We start from the raw sequence: 17593 nt of genomic DNA on the forward strand, positions 1-17593 counted from the left end.
TTAAGTGGAAAAAAATGAATGGGGCACTCTAAATTTATTTTTTTAAAAGAGTAAACGAGAGTGAACTGGAAACATTGAGAATTTAGAAAGCTATCTTTTTAGAACTGGAGCACAGGCTTGAATGTAATCCTGACCGGACTGAGTGATTGAATATCTCCTCTTTGTTTGCACTTATATTTTAATGATTCTATTGTGTCAAATGTATGGAATAAGTGTGAAGCTGTGACATTGTAGTCACACCATCTTCATCAATAGATGTGCAAGGTGGTTGTCAACAGAATAATATTGTGTAAGGTAAGGTAAAGTCGCCATAGACCCAGATAACCCTATCTGCTTTCCACTTTGAGGGAGAGAGCTGACTGGTGATAACTTAACCTGAGGATCACCACACCTCAGGCGAGGGGGAAGGTTGAGAAGACGGGCTTCATTAATATTGTGTAAGAACTAGAACTTGACAGTGAAATGAGAGCAAAGCATTATGGATGCTGGAAATCTGAAATAAAAACAGGAAATTCTGGAAAAACGCAGCAGGTCTGGTAGCACCTATGGAGTAAGAAACCTAGATAATGTTCCAAGTCTGCATGAAGAAGAGTCATACAGACTCAAAGCGTTAACTCTGTTTCTCTCTCTGAATGCTGCCAGACCTGCTTGGTTTTTCCAGCATTTTCTGACAGTGCCCTAGGATTCAATATTCATAAAACAATTATGTAGATTCATGTCACCCTGCACCTTATCACATTTGATTGTCTACTGACGATAGAAATATCGTAAACAAGTAAATAAAATTATTTGCCTGCAGTAGACTCTCTCATTTTTTTTTCAGACTTCCATGTGTCATTGCATAAGCTCAAGCTCTGAATGACCAAGTGGGTTTTAACGTGTGCATTGGTTCTCCGAGTGTCTGGAGGCTGCCAGCCATCCTAACTGAAGCAGCAATTCTGAAAGTGCCTTACTTTTTATGTCACATTTGATTTAGATTTATTGTCACGTGTAACGCGATACAGTGAAAAGTGTTATTCTGCATAGAGTCCAGGCAGATCTCTCCATAAATGAAAATAGAGAACATATGATAAATACATGAAGATACAGAATGAAAATACATAATCATAGACAGGGGATGAAGTATACGGTATATTGTGCGACAACTGTAGCGAAGATGCGTAGGAAGATCAGTTCTGACCATAACATCAGTTCATAAGAGGGCCATTCAGGAGTCTGGTAACAGCGAGGAAGAAGCTATTTTTGAATGTATCAATGTGTGTGCTCAAACGTTTATGTCTTCTGCCCAATGGAAGATTAATATAACAACAACACAATGATTTTCAATCGAAGTAGCTGGGGGGTAATCACATGCCTGTTTGTAATACGAATATATGCAATTAAATCATTGTGTTTCTCCACTAATTTATTTTCTGTGATATATGAACCCTGCTTTCCCAATGGAAAAGCGAGACAGCTAGTCTCACATTATTGTGTAGTTTCCCGAGGTATCCGAGGTGTTGGAATCTATCCCCTTTGCCTCGGAGACCTCGGGTGAGCGCTGCTCAGTACTGAACTCCACAAATGGGGACCAGATAGAATGGCACTCATGGGGGTCTCTCAGGAGATCATAGGCCCCCAGATGCATGCCCTTTAGGCAGGGTGGTACGCTGGTACTGCTGGTGCCACCCCAGGCACCCAGGAAAACTGCCAGGTGGCATCCTGGCAGTGCCACCTGGGTGCCAGCTTGACACGGCTAAGGTGCTCAGATGGCACTGTCAGCCAGCAGAGGCACTGCCTGGGTGCCAGGTTGGCATTGCTGAGGGGCCATGCTGACATTCTTTGCACTGTGGAGATCGGGCCAGGGTTGCCATGTATGGATGTTTGGGGGAGGGTGTGGGAGGGAGGTTGTGGACTCTCCCATAGTGTGTTGTGGCTTGGGGGGAAGGCTCAGGGATCGTTTTGGGGGCTCCAGAGATTGGGGTACCATTTAAAAATGGCGAACGGACCTCAGTGCAATAAACGGGGCTAAGAGAGGTCTCGGCCACGCCTTCTCCGCTGAGTCCCTTATCTAACCTGGGTTCCATTTTAAAGCATGTTTCCTGGTTCCGCAAGCACAGGGAAACACACAGCTAAAGATGTTTGCTATGGGACTTTCTTCCCATTTTGTTAAATCCTGCCAACTATCACCTCATGGCACTCATGGGGGTCTCTCAGGGGATCATAGGCTCCCAGATGCATGCCCTTTGGGCAGGGTGGTACGCTGGTACTGCTGGGAGTCATTAAACATAGTCAAACTGATCCAAGAACTCAGTGTAGAACTCAATCACAAAGTCATCCAGACCCGGGGCCTTGTCCTCTTCTGGGCGTAACTCACAGCTCTTGTCCACCACAATATTTAGGATGGACAGACTGTCCAGAAAGTCAGAAATTATGGAATTATCTGCAGGGAGCTCCAATTTATACAGGTCGCAGTAATAGGTTTGACTTGAAGAGGGGCAAAATGAGGTTGCCGCCCGGATTGATTATCTGATGGATCTCACGGGAGGCTGCTTGACGTATGAGTTGGTGAGCCAGGAGATGACTGGCCTTCTCCTATACTCATAAAAAGTACTCCTGACGTACAGCCTTGTTAGTGGACAGTAACTAGAACTGGGTCTGTGATATTTTCTTGCTTGCCAATAGCTCTGGAGTAGGATCAAGCGAGCATTGGTAATTCATCTCTCGAATGGAATCCACCAGCCTCTGCTTTTCCAACTTTTTGTCCTCAGCTTCTATGCTCTATAAGAAATAATAGCCTCCCCCCCCCCCCTCCCCCGCCCCAAGGACAGCCTTAAGAATCTCCCACAGTGTGGAGGGGGAGATTGAGTTGGATTTGTTTAATTTAATATAGTCATCTATGGAGGTGGACAAATGCTCGCAAAAGTTTTTAATCAGCCAGCAAAGTAGCATCTAATCTCCAGGGTGGGCATTGAGTGGGGCCAGGCTCCAGCAGCAGGTCAACAAAATATGGAGCGTAGTCAGAAATAACATTTGCTGAGAATTCAGCTGCCATGCCCGAAGGGAGGAGACCCCTGTCTTAAATGAAAAAAAAAATCAATGGGGAATACACATGGTGGACATGTGACAAAAAGGAAACATCTCTGTCATTTGGGTGCAAAAAGCACCAGGGATTTACCCCTCCTCCCACCCCTCCAATCCCTGCCCTAAAATAAGACAAAGCCCTGGCCAACCCAAATGGAACAAGAGACTTAGGTTCAGAACGACCCAATTTAGGATCCAAATCACAGTTTAGGTTGCCTCCTAAAATAAGCTGGTGCGAGTCGAAGTTCGGGAGGGAAGCCAACAGGGAATTGATAAAATTTATGTCATCCCAATTTGGGGCATAAATGTTGACCATGACTATGAAGGTGTTAAACAGGAAGCCACAAACAATACCATATGGGTCAGCTATAATCTGAGAGAAGGCGTACTGAACTCTCTTATTAATTAAAATCACCATTGCCCTTGCACTGCCATTGAAACTGGAATAAAAAACCTGCCCAACCCAACCCTTGCATAACCTGGTCTGATCCCAGATACGCAAGGGGGTTTCCTGCAAGAAAACGGTATCTGAATTCAGGCGCCTAAGATGACTGAATGCCTTTGACCGTCTTACTGGGCCATTCAAACCTGGAACATTCCAGGTAACAAAAAGGATTGGAGGTCTCCCACCACCGCTCAATCCAGAGTCAGCCATTCCCAAAGAGAGAAACTAAACAAGGGACACTGAAAAGATAAAGCCAAAAGATCCACCTAAGACAGCTACTGAGCCAAGTCAGATTACTAACCAAAGGGAAACCAGCAGGCACAGTCAGCAACTAACACTTAAACCCACTCCACCCCAAACCGCCAGAATGTAACAGCAACAAACAATAACTTATCCAAAAGCATACAATTAACAAAACAAAACTGAATACAAGCACTCAGCTCATTTTAAAAAACTATTGTAATCACGTGCAGAAAATCCTCTAAAAGCATTCCTGTTAACTAATACCCTTTTTAGCAGGGAGACTCCCAACTGGAAAATAAAACCTTATTCAACTTACGACACCACACTAGCGCCCAAATTTCATGTCAAATGACGACAATGAAAAGCGAAAGGGAACAATAGATTGATGGAAAAAATTAAATAGTAGATTATTCTCAAATCTAATAGGGCATCAAGAGCACGCCCAAAAAACAACCATAAAAAGCCATAAAATATAAAGCGGCCGTCCACAGAGCCATAAAACAGATTCAACAATGCACAACTCCTAGTATGTCAACAAATTGGTCTTTTTCCTCAAATGTTATTCGGAGATGAGCTGGATAGAGCATCCCGAACCTGGCTCCATTCTTGTAAAAGAGGGATTTCACTCCATTAAAAGTGGCTCTTTTCTTTGCAGATCCGTACTCACATCTTGGTGCAGCCTAATAGAATGGTCTTCCCACTTGAGATCACAATGTTCCCTTGCCCATCGACAAACCTGTTCTTTTTCTTTAAAATGATGAAATTTTGTGGACTGCACGAGGCGTAGCTCCACAACAAGGCTGAAGTCGAGTGAGCAATGGGCCTGGTCTAATTCATAGAGTCATAGAATCCCTACAGTGCAGAAGGAGGCCATTTGGCACATCAAATCTGCATTGACCCTTCAAATGAACACTCTCCCCATGTCCACCCACCCCACCCTGCCCTATCCCTGCATATCAAGGGGCGATTTATCACAGCCAATCCACCTACCTTTAGATTATGGGAAGAGACCAGAGCATCCGGAGAATGTACAAACTCCACACAGGTAGTGTCCCAAGGCCAGAATTGAACCAGGGTCTCTGGCGCTGTGAGGCAGCAGTGCTAACCACTGTGCCACTGGGGGTGTGTAAATACATCCTCATCTGCCATCTTGTGAAACATGTCTGAGAAATGTTCAGTAGGGGTGGATGCTGCAGACAGCAGTGGCGCCAAAAGCAAAGAGACCGGGTTAAACATGGACGCAAGTCAGTAGATTCAGGAGAATTAATCAACAATCTCAGATTGGTACAGAGTGTTACACGTGTGGGGGAAATCATTCACCAGAAATTTGCGGGTTCAAGGCAGTGGAATGCTTTACATGCCACTGGAGGTACAGGTGCAAAGTAGTAATTAAGTGAATGTAGTGATCTCTGTATATGTTAATACATGATTGGTTAATGTACAGTCAGTACAGTCAGATGATCACTGGATGGCAACACTAACAGGAACTATATAAGGAATTTCCCACTCGTTCTTAGTGTAGTATGTGTGTATTGCAGCTAAGAAGTGACCAGCTCAGCCTGTAGTGTATTATATTCATTATTGATGTAATCTAATCCTAGTTAATTCTATTACTAGTCAAAGTATTAAGGTAGAAGAACTCACAAGTATATTATTTTGTTACTCAATAAATAATTTGTAATCAACTGGAAGGCTTCGACAGTTTATCATCAAGTTAAATACAACTCAGCAAGACAAGAGTAATATATATACTACATCTCTGTATTACAACAGTGAACAGTTCAGCACAATACATAATGTTGAAGACTAATTCTGCGAGCGATTGAAACTTTCTTCAGATGAATAGTGAGAAGATGGGCAAGGCAGCGCCCATTACAGTGGTGTTATTGGTCAATGGCAGACCATTAAGGGTGGAAGAAGACATGGGAGCTGCTGCTACAGTAGTAGGGGAGCAGCCCTACAGATATCTTTGTGATATCTTTGTGAAAAAGGACTCAGCCTCTGAGGCTGCAGAACACGGTGGCTAGATTGGCCACCTAAATGGGGGAGGCCATTAAGATGTTAGGGATGACCGAAACACCTGTGATCTGTGGGAAGCAATCTGCCCAACTTCCATTTTCATGGTGTCTGGCCAAGGGCTAAGTTAATTGGGCCGTGACTGGCTTCAAGAAATTAAACTCAACTGGTCGGAAATCTAAAGAAATAATCCGGACATTTTTCGGGATGAACTGGGAAGCATCAAAGGGTTAAAGGCAAAAATTCTTCTCAACCCAGAAGCCACCCCATATTTTTTCATGGCTAGATCTGTGCTCTATGCATTGCTGGAGTCCAAGCTAGACAGGTTTGAAGAACTGAACATTATCCAACCAGTCCAGTTTGCTGAATGGGCAGTCTCCATCGTACCTTTTGCTGAAAGACAGATAAGGCAGTCAGCATCTGTGGGGACGATAAATCACCAGTAAACCAAACAGAAAAAACTGGGCAGATGTCCTACCCTGAAGGTAGAGGATTTATATGCAAGACTGGCAGGAGGATATTCATATACGAAATTGGATATGGGTCATGCATATCAGCAGTTGGAGTTGGATAATGCTTCCAGAGGATATGTGACTGTTAACACCCATAAAGGATGATATCAGTATACATGTTTGCCTTACATCTTTACAAAGTAAGGGCAATAAAAGAGGCACAGGAGCCTTGGAACATCTTGGAGCTTAAATCATTCCTGGGGGTGGTCCAAATCTGTCAACACTATTAGCCCTTTTACACATGTTATTGAAGAAACACCAGAGATGGTTCTGGAAAGCGCCACAGAAACATTTAACAAGGTTAAGCAACTATTGCATTCATCTTAACTACTGGTACAATCCTCTGACCTAACTGAGGCATTGTGCTAGAGAGTGAATGTAACAGAATTGCCCTCTTATTAACAACAGCAATTCAGATGTTCATATATTTTGTTTGCAAGATGTTAAGTCAGAAACTACCAACGTAGGTTGATGATCAGCTTCAAAAATAATCAGATAATTAAAAATAATACAACTAGCCAAGCATTAGGATACATTCACACTACGAAGGTTTCCAGTGTTGCTTCTCACTGGCTGCTATAGATTTTGAAATTGTTACATGAATATCTTTAAGGAAAAATTCCCACACTGGACTTGCGGCTTGAGCAGTTTCTTGGCTCCACAGCAGAATGCACCTTTTATTTTACATTGGTGGCCACTGAAGTATCCTTTTCAGGCGAGACTTGTTAACTAATCCAGGATTACTTCTTTGGGACCTGCAGAAATAGTCGACACTGCTATCTCATTACCTCCACTATCCTTTATTGTGGCATCCCCAGAACATACCTTGATGAAGCCTCTCCTGGTCTAATCTTAAGGCCTCATTTGGGTGAGCTATTTAGAAATGTCTAGTTGGTGCCTTACAGTTTACCTGCCAAATTTAAATTAGGTCAGGTGCTCAAAATTGCTCGGGCCTCTTTGCTGTGGAAAGATGCGGCAACTTGCAGACTTTGCAGTCAGTCATCCGAAAATCTGAATCTGACTAACCCAGCCCTTAATTTCATGAGAGACCAAAGGTCTGTCTATCCCAGCCCTAAATGTACTCAATGATGAAAACCTGGTTTGTTCTTGAACCAATATGGCATAATGTTTCAATGGCACTGACTACTACAGTGAAAATAAAAGAATTAAGCAGGAACTGGTGGTAGGGTATCAGGTAACAAAGTGGATATGCAAATTTGCCTCAGCAATAAGACAATACTCTGTGCCTTTCACTCTGAAATTATGTAAAGGTTCCCTGCTGAGTTGCATATTTTCTATCAGCTATGTATTGGTTCGCTCTCTGACTGGAGGAATACAAACATGCCAGTGTGAATGATTAATCGCTATTGCTTGGAACTTTTATTTTATCTCAATAGTTCTTGTGCTGGCTTAAAGAAATTAAAGAGAAAATTAAAAACAGGAAAATAATCTAAAGATGAAAAGATACACCCACAAGCAACTCCCCATCTGATATTTCTGCATTCACTGAAGCAATTTTAATTATTTGTTTGAAGCCTAAATATGAATGTTACTACTCACCATGGACAACTTAATGAGTTTTAAATTTTTCACTCAAATTAGTTCTGCGGCAAAAGTGCTTTGTTATCATGTATATGTTTAAATGTTAAATGCCAACCAAAAAACTTTTGGGGGTTGTTAATGGCCTTTTATCAGCAAAGTGCACTCTCAAGAATAGGATTTAAAAAAAAATTCCTTCATGCATTGACCGCATGGCAGTAACTTGCAATTAATGTTAAAAAATAAAGACTTCCATTTGCTTAGCACCTTTTACAACCTCAGGACATCATGAAGAGCTTTATGACCAATGAAGTATATTTGTGGTGTAATCACTATTTTCCTGGAAGAACCATGACAGCTAGTTGGCATACAGCAAGCTCCACAAACAACAATGTGGTATTGAACAGATCATTGGTTGCAGTGAAGTTGGTTCAGGGATAAATATTGTTCAGAAAATCAGACCCAACTCCATGGCTCTTGTTCAAAATTGTGCCATGGGAAGTTTTACTTGCACCTGATAGATTAGATGGCACCTAGGTGGTCAACTATCTTAAGTGACAGCTGCTTAACAAACAAAATTTCAACCCATACCTGCAATGATCAGTATACCTATTTATCTTCATGAACAGAGATCCATGGCAAACCAATAACACGTTGTTCAATTCCTCTTACTGAGACTTCAGAGGTGCCAACATCTGAAGTGTCTTTCAAGTCACCATACTATCCTATTTGCTTGCCAGTCCTTGTTCTTAACTCGAGAAACATTTTTTTTCTTGTTCAATGAAATATAAATGTTCATATTCATGGAATTCTTAGCAAAGTTATGTAAATGCCATAACAAAACCAAATTCCAAGAGTTCAGTCTTCCATGATCTATCGCCCGAAAGGTGCTCTAGATGCCCGAAATCTGCAGTAAAATGGGAAAATGTTTTAAATATTCAGCAGGTCAGACAGCATCTGTTGAGGGAGCAAACAAGTTAACTCGATGACCGTTTCATCATGACCAGCAAGAGGAATGTGGCCATTTTTAAGCATTGAAAGTGTCTCAGTTTAATTTTTTCATTTACTTCTAAAGTTTGTGATTAACAATCAAGCCTGTCTCTTTGGTAAGCTTTAACATGTGGAAATCAGACACAGCATCAAAACAGTCACCCCCCGCAGCCCCCCCCGCCCCCCCCCCCCCGACATCTAAGTCTCAGTTGACATAGATTTCAGGTATTAATGTATCGTCTTTCCAGACATATGACTATTAAGCATATCTATTTTGTAGAATTCTTATAGTTCCTGAAATCACACCAGTGAATTCATCTTGTTAGAAAAAGTATCGCTTCCTAAGTTACGAGCAATGACATTCTCCCCTTAACTCAATGCAATAAATCCTAAATATTTTATCCAGAAAAATAGCTCAAAGTAATTTTATTAATTGCCTGGGGGAGATAGTGGTGTAATGGTAATGTCACTGGACTAATAATCCAGATGCTGAGGCTAATGTTCTGGGGACACAGTTCAAATCTCACCATGGCAGCTGGTGGAATTTATATTCACTTAAGTGAAAGCAAATCTGGAATTGAAAGCTAGTCTCAGTAATAGTAATCATGAAGCTATCATCAGAGACTCAAAATCTGTGGGGGTGGATGTCGGTGGACAGCATGATTTAAAAAAAGAACAAGGTAAGACTGTGAAAAGTGGTTGCAGAGTACACGAAAGAAGTGGTCACAGAATGAAGCAAATGTAGCAACAAAAGTGAAAATAGCAAGGCTACACAAAGCCCATTACTGAAGGAGAAGGAGTTAATTATATTATTTCAGAGTCCAAAGAAAGAATGTCTTTGAGCAGAAGGCAGTATGTGATTTATTATAACTATAGTCCTGATTCTGTTTTCGGTGGTGATATGCAAAGTTATCATAGAATCCTAGAATCCCTACAGTGCAGAAGAAGGCCATTTGACCCATCAAGTCTGCACCGGCACTTGGAAAGAGCACCCTATCTAAGCCCACACCTCCACCCTATCACTGTAACCCAGTAACCCCGCCTAACCACTTGTAAACTAAGGGGCAATTTAGCATGGCCAATTCATCTAACCTGAACATCTTTGGAGTGTGGGAGTAAACCGGAGCACCCGCAGGAAACCCACGTAGACGCTGGGAGAAAGTGCAAATTCCACACAGTCACTTGAGGCCGGAAACAAACCTTGATCCCTAGAACTGTGAGGCAGCAGTGCTAACTACTGTGCCACCGTGCCGCCTAATACAATAATGTGAAGCTTTCTCTTGTATACTGTTTTAAAAAAAAATAAAATATTAAGATTACCGACCAGATAGAGCTGTTGACTATTACATCATAGGAAAATATCTCACACATGCATCTGACATTGCTTCCGTAAGAATATAAGAAATGGGGTGCAGGAGTAGACCACACATCCCATTGAGCCTCCTCAACCATTCAATAGGACCATATCTGATCTTGAGCTTCAGTACCATTTTCCCGCCCACTCACCCAGCCCTTTATTCCATGAGAGACCAAAGGTCTGTCTATCCCAGCCCTAAATGTACTCAATGATGGAATATCCATAACCCTTGAGGGAGGGTAGTGAATTTCAGAGATCCATAAACTTTTGAGTGAAGAAAGATCTCCCAATCTCAATCCCAGATGATTAGCTCCTTGTCATGAGATTTGGTTGTTGGTTTTAGATTCCCCGACCAATGGAAACAATCTCTCAATGTATATCCTATCAAGCCGCTTCAGAATTTTGTGAGTTTCAATGAGATCACTTCTCATTGTTCAAACTCCAGAGAATATAAACCCAAATTACTCAGTCTCTCATCATAAGACAACCTCCTCATCACGGGGACCAAGTTCATGACTACTCGCTGTACATCTCCAATGCAAGTTTGTTCTTCCTTCATTGTGGAGACCAATATTGCACACACTCCTTAAGATGCAGTCTCACCAAAATCTTGTACAATTGGAGCAAGATCTACATTCTTACACTCCAATCTGCTTGCAATAAACGCCAACATGCCATTTACCTTCCTAATTGCTTGCTGTACCTACATGCTAACTTTGTGTTCCTTGTATCAGGACATTTAAGTGTCTTTGAACATCAACATTTCAAAGTTTCTCACCTTTTCAAAACAATTTTGCATTTTTATCCTTATGACCAAAGTGAATAACTTCACATTTCTTTATATTAGAGTCCATCTGCATCATGTTCTCCACTCACCTAACCTATCCATCTCTCTTTGCAGCTTCTCTCTCTCCTCCCAACAGTATACCATGCCACCTGGTTTGGTATCATTAGCAAAAGACACATTACTCTCTGCCTCTTCATCTAACTCATTAATATAGATTGTAAATAGTTGAGGCCCCAGCAATGATCCCTTTAGCACGCCACCATTCACTGTGGTGAGCGACAAACCCACTAAAAGAGCCCCATTTGTGCTCGCTCCTTGTTTTCTGTCTGTTAACCAATTATCTATTGTTACAATCCAAGTTGGTGTTATAACTGAACGGGAAGATCAATTGAACCTTGGCTCAAAAGATTGCAACTTTTTATTAGTTTTTTAGAACATGGAGGAACAGAGTCACATGACTGCTAGTTAGTTTAAAGAAGGAAACTATATTCAAGCCATCCCCTTTAAATTGCCTCACACGGCCATGGAAGAAAAAAAACATGCAAGGGTCGGGAACTCATAGAAATCAACCACGCGCTCAAAAGAATATTACAGGAAATGTTCATGGCTAATGATATCTTTATGCTGAGGTGTCTGAACTCTGCCAAGGAAATGAAGACATGTATCGAGCTATCTGCTACTGTGCACATTTTACATGCCTACCTAATTGAAACTTATTGCATTGCATATACATAAATAAATGTACTGAATCTATGCAACATAATTAGCGTTCAGTGCAGGACATGATACAGAATTATTGATTTCTGGTTCGTCTAAAACAGGTCTAAGAAAAGCAAGTGAATTGCTCTCTTTCTGCCACAAAACCTCACGCATGAAGGCAGCATACTGTGCCAAGCTTATGTTTGCTGTGGTTCAATAATTATAGATCTGTACCAAAAATTACTTTCACAGTGTCAGTACAATTTATTTAATCTCACTTGCTTTGGATCTATATATCAGTAACTATGTTTATGCATCTGTAATACTCTTTGGCAAAAAGCATCAGTAAGTATAATATGGTTTGCATGAGCCAATTTTTATCCACCAGTAGTACATGCTTACCATGGCTGATGTGTCATTAGTTAGTATTGAACGCATAAAGCATCCTTTTCTAATTACATTGTTACTTTTAGAGTTCTTCCCCAGTTTAGTTTTTACACTTCTGTGTGCAGTTAGGTGTTGATTTGCTCTTCATTATTCCCCACCTGAATTTCATTCCCAATGCTGAGGATCCAATCCACTTAGCCTATATAAACATTGGGCTGGATTCTCTGTTATCGGGATTCTCCATTGGGCCAGCAGCCCGGGAATTTCCCAAGGCCATGGGGCTGCCCACAATGGGAAACCCCATTGACCGGCTGGGATTGATCGGAATCCCGCCCCTTGTCTCTTTGTCCTGTTCCATCCGATCCTGATGGGGCCATTTTGTCTGTTTTGATTAGCTGTCCACCTAGTTATCTGAAATGACAGGGGACAGGCTAACTGCTACCGTGCATACCATTTTCCTGAATGCTATAGCAGCCAGCCTTCCCCTTTTGCTCATCCAACTGCAGCCTTCGCACTCCTTTTACTCAGCCCTTTAGTACTGCAACCAAAAATGATATCACATAGCTCCTCCTTATCTTCTTTCAATTGCCTTGCATCAGAGCTGTGTGGGATTTTCCTAAAATGCAAGTGCACTGCATCCAGTAGATGGTCCTCTCTGGTTACTTCCTAAAGCAATTCAATTATGTTTGTAAAATATGAAGTACTATTGCTACTTGACCTTTGCTAACTTCCACTGTTGGAAGGTTGGAAGCTCTTCATGAACTCAAGGCATCAGGCAAACATATCTGGTGTCCAGATGTGTGTGTTTGTCATGGAATTATAGAATAGAATACCTGCAGGGCAGAAGAAGATCAGGAGGAGCTATGTGACATCACTTTTGGTCGCAGTACTAAAGAACCGGTGGGCACAGTCATGGCGAGGACGGAAAACTCTGGAGACCTGTTGACTTTAACAACTTTCCAAATTTTCCTATCCCATCGGCTTCAAATGCCCATTGCTGTCGGGGCCGGCAAATCCTGCCCCATTAAACTGTCATTGGCTGGTGTAAAAAACCACCTGATTCACTTTAGGGAAGGAAATCTACCATCCTTTCCTGGTCTGGCCTACATATGATCCACGGTAATGTGGTTGACTCTTAACTTCCTTCTGGAATGGCTGGCATACCACCCAGTTCAAGGGCAGTTAGGGATGGGCAGCAAATGCTGACCTTGCCAGCAATGCCCACATCCCATGAAAGGGTAAAGAAAAAAGCTATGATGCTGGCAATCTCAGGTCCACCCCATGTGCGAGTGAAGCAGTTGCAAACATAAGCCAAATCTTCTCACTCGCTCAGTTCTTCTGGATATTTGTGATGTGTTTCTCCCTCCTTTGTAGATATTTACATGTATTGTGCTTGTTTCTACAAAGTCGGACACTCGGGGGTTCAGGGCAGACCTTAGTATCAGACAATGCAGACGAGGAGCTGTCAGACATTGCAAGTGTGGTGTAGACATTGGGACAAGGAGTGGACTGTGAAACCCCTCTATTAAAATGGACAGTAGCCAGGTTGGAGCAGCGTGGAGCCATGTTTGTGGATTTTAAAACTTTTGCTTGACTCCAAGCCATCCTCAATCTTGGGGGTTTAACTACCACACCAATCTCACTCCTCCCATGTTTGTGAATGTCAATAGTCTCAATGTTTTTTTTGCAGTAAATTTTGATTAAAAAGTGTTTTCCAGAGACTTGAACACTTCATCTCAGCTCACCCCTCAGTGCAGTGCTGAGGGAATGACAAACTGTCAGATATGCAGTTTATTTCAACAGAGATGCTGAACTGATTTTACCCTTTCTGTGAATGCGAAAGGTCCCTTGGCATTATTCAAAGAGCAGATGGGGACTTCTCTTCAGTGTCCTATATAATCCGCAATGAACATCACCAACACAAAATATCTGCTCATTGCTTCATTGCTGTTCGTGGGATCTCACTGTGTGTAAATTGCCTGGAACTGTCACTCTTCTTTACTCAGCATTTAGTCACCTTCCTACCTCCTTCAAAATCACAGCGCACAAGTAAAACAAAGGGGGAAACCAAATAATGATGATCAGCAATCTATTCATTACTATTGTGTTTGAAAAATGTGCAACTCACAGAGACAGACTAAATGGCGGTTCAGAATATATAATACTCACTAACCTTGACAAGTATTCTTTGTTAACGAAATAAAGGGAATTGTTTACACTTGACTAGAAACCAGTTGTATTACTTTGTTACTGCTGAATTTTCTGTAATTTTACTCCAATTCAAATGTCAATTTATTTGCATTTAGTCAATCTCAGAAGAAAATGCAAGCCTCTGTATGATTGTTAGACTCAGGAATTTCATATTACCGATGTTGCATTTCTACATTTCAGTGGCCTGTGTATTTTCATGAATGTTTTCTTTGATAATTGTAAGACATAAAATAGCTGCGTCCTTGACTTTATTTCAGAGTTCTGTGATTGTACACAGAATTTTTAATCATATAGCAACTTTATTTTGTTTTTTTGAGAAAATGGACGCGATTTAATGGGACAGAAACAGAGTCTCATTTTGGCTGCGTTTAGCGGGTTGGATCTCAGAGCCTGCAGTACCTAGAAGGACACTGCTATTTAACGGCACTTTGTTTTTATTTGGCCTCGGTCCCTCGCGAGTTTCAACATCACCAAGTCGGACTCGACAAGGCCATTAAACACCTCCAATGTTGCCAGTGATTAAATAAATAGTTTAAGCACCAGTAGAAAATGTGATTCGTGAATGATGTTTTCCCTTGGAAACTCGGTGCCTCATCTGTTTTTTCCTGTTGCTCCCCTACTCTTATAGCTGAAGGTGCTTGTGGCGGAACATTGCGAGGTACCAGCGGTGTGATTTCCAGTCCACATTTTCCGTCAGAATACAGCAATAATGCTGACTGCACATGGACGATCCTGGCAGAGCCTGGTGATACCATTGCACTCATCTTCTCCGATTTTCAACTTGAAGATGGATACGACATCCTCGAAATCAGTGGGACTGAAGCACCGACAATATGGCAAGTGCAGTGTGTCTTTTCTTTTTCCAAAACTGTCAAGTAAATTCTTAAAAAAAAGAAAGCACGTAGCTTCCTGGTGGTGTTATTTCAGGAGCTTACTTCAAATATTTTCATCAGCATGAAATGCAAACGATTTTGAACACCCATTGAAGTTTGCAGACAGAATTAATTTGGATGCGTGCATTTTAAAAAAAAATCCCAGCAATAATGTGCTGTTGGTTTGTTAATTATTCACCAATTATACTTGGAAAAGTGGACGCGAGAGCTCACCAAATTGATCCTTTTATTTGTTGTTACTGTGATCTCAATCCTGCTGGTTGATCTGGTTGATGTTGAATTCTTAATTTTGTCATGTTGTTACTGTTTAATATTACAAAAACAGCGACCACCTTTCTTCGGTACTCTGGCAAATTAACGTTGCAATAGATGCCACTGGTAAACTGTGGGATCTTTAGGCTATTTGGCTTGAAATTTCAGATTTTGTCATGAAACGTTGATCTCTCCCTGTTGCCTCTGGTGAGGGACAGGAACCTGTTGGCTGAAAATCAGTTGTTTGCTTTGAAGAATTGACTGTTGTCACACTGCAATATCCACCTTGCCAAAGCCAAGTTGATTAAAGACCTCTCTTCCAAACTCTTAAATTCTGAGACTGTAACAGCAGAAATGGCACTTGCCACAAACTCTGCTGCAACATCATCTGAATGTTTGGACTAAAGCTAAGTTTTTGATTTGTTATCTCTGTGGTTTCGGCCATAAATCGTCGTAACAATTAAGCTGCCCGAAAGCTGGATTGCTAGCATTAGATAAATCTGAAATGGGATCCATGCCTTTTCTTGTATGACAATACTTGTAATGGTCAGAGATGGATTTAGTTGCTGAGTAAAATTAATGTTTGTTTGTAACCAGATCTTGAAATGTTATTACGAGAGATTGAAGGGAGGCTTAGGGTCAATAATGCAGATTTCAATTTTCCATGTTACCACAAATCCAAATATTAATAAGAGTAATTGGAAAATTAATGATGTAATAATGTTCAGCTAATCTTCTAAAGGTCAGTCGAAGAGATATTTTCAGACATTGATCACCTAAGCAGCGCTTCATTCTCTGATTGTTGTTTTCACTATATTCTTGAGGGGTGAATGATATTGCTTGAATATTTTCAGTAAAGGAAAAAATATTGGTCTTATTCTTCCTGCAGATATTCAGTAAAGTGGCAATGTTGACACTGTTACTTGAAATAATGGGGTGTATTTTAAGGAAAGGTGGTGGTGGTGCAGTCCCTCCCCTCCCCCAGTCGAAAGGGGGTAGCCCGAATAAAGTGAGAGTAGGATCTTCGTTTGTTAGGCATTGGAAGTCCAGTTCTTGATAGCACCAGCCAATCCGATTAGCCAGCAGCTGAGTAGTGCCAGTAATAGCTCATTACAATAGAGTCCTGAGAAGAAGAGAGGGATGCCAGACTTCAAGTTAGAACCAGGGACTTTATTTGAAAGGAGAAGGGACCTGGGGATTGGGATTTAGAGGCTGGGGTGTGGTGGGAGAGGCACTAAGCTGGGGCGTTGGGGGAGGGGGGGGCATCTTGTTGGGTTGGGGAAGCCATGAATGGGTACAAGGGTACTCTCCAAGGGAATACCACCTCACCATCTGGTTTCCCGCATTTTCAACTCAACTAATGAAAGTGTGGGCTGACCATCTTCCCTACCCAAAGGAAAATGGCAGAGGAGGCAGAATGAGTTCCGAAATGCTCTTTCATTGGCAGCTAAAGGGTCTCAATAGACCTAAGGGTGGGCGGGCTGCCTAACACCTTACCTGTCCACCGTAATACGAGAGACAGCACAAAGGAAACGCCATTTTATTTTATGTGCCCCACCTACACTTTCAAATACAGGGTGACCATTAAATTCCCCTATGGTTAGCATCTCACCATGTTAACTTGTGAATCCACCTGGTTTACCCGATAGTGAATCACAGTGATTAAAGTTGATTTGCTTTGACGTGATGATGGTTAAACTTCTGGGAGAGTTAATTAAGCATTGACAGGATACTTCTGAGTGTGACTTGTTCATGAAACTCTTAACTCGATGGCTCTTAACTCGATGGCTCTTAAAATATCTCTATTTGGTTTTGTTACATTTCTTAAAGCACCTTCTCATGTGCCACATGCTGTTTTGTGATGGAATGAGTGAGGTATATGACTTTCTCCAAGGTGATTTTTTTAAGGTAGCTTCTAGGCTTGATGTGTCATGGTGGCGTGATATCCAAGTCACCTGAAGTGTTGTGCAGACTCAAAGGAGCGAGTTTTCCTGTTGGAGGCAGGAATTAGGAGACGGTTTGATACAAAGTCACGAGCCGGTCTCCATCTACAACATGCCATGAAGTACAAATTTCATGGGGTTGGCATGATAATGGCTCATGAGATGGGTCTACCTAGTTAGTGGTCAGTGTAGTATGGAAATGGTCACAGAACACCAGGGAAGTGGGCTGTGTTTTGGCCTGAAATGACAGTTATTG

At 41.7% G+C, this 17593-nt stretch overlaps 1 protein-coding gene across 1 annotated transcript in view; it reads left to right on the forward strand.

Moving 5' to 3' along the window:
• Positions 1–17593, forward strand: part of LOC119967641 (CUB and sushi domain-containing protein 1-like) — a 2889858-nt gene that overhangs the window by 1281973 nt on the left and 1590292 nt on the right. Inside the window, exon 5 of the mRNA XM_038800434.1 lies at positions 14878–15085. Within this exon, the coding sequence (XP_038656362.1) occupies positions 14878–15085 (208 nt within the window). The remainder of the gene's footprint in view (positions 1–14877; positions 15086–17593) is intronic.

The sequence above is a fragment of the Scyliorhinus canicula genome, chromosome 6, assembly GCF_902713615.1.
Source record: "Scyliorhinus canicula chromosome 6, sScyCan1.1, whole genome shotgun sequence".
NCBI lineage: Eukaryota > Metazoa > Chordata > Chondrichthyes > Carcharhiniformes > Scyliorhinidae > Scyliorhinus > Scyliorhinus canicula.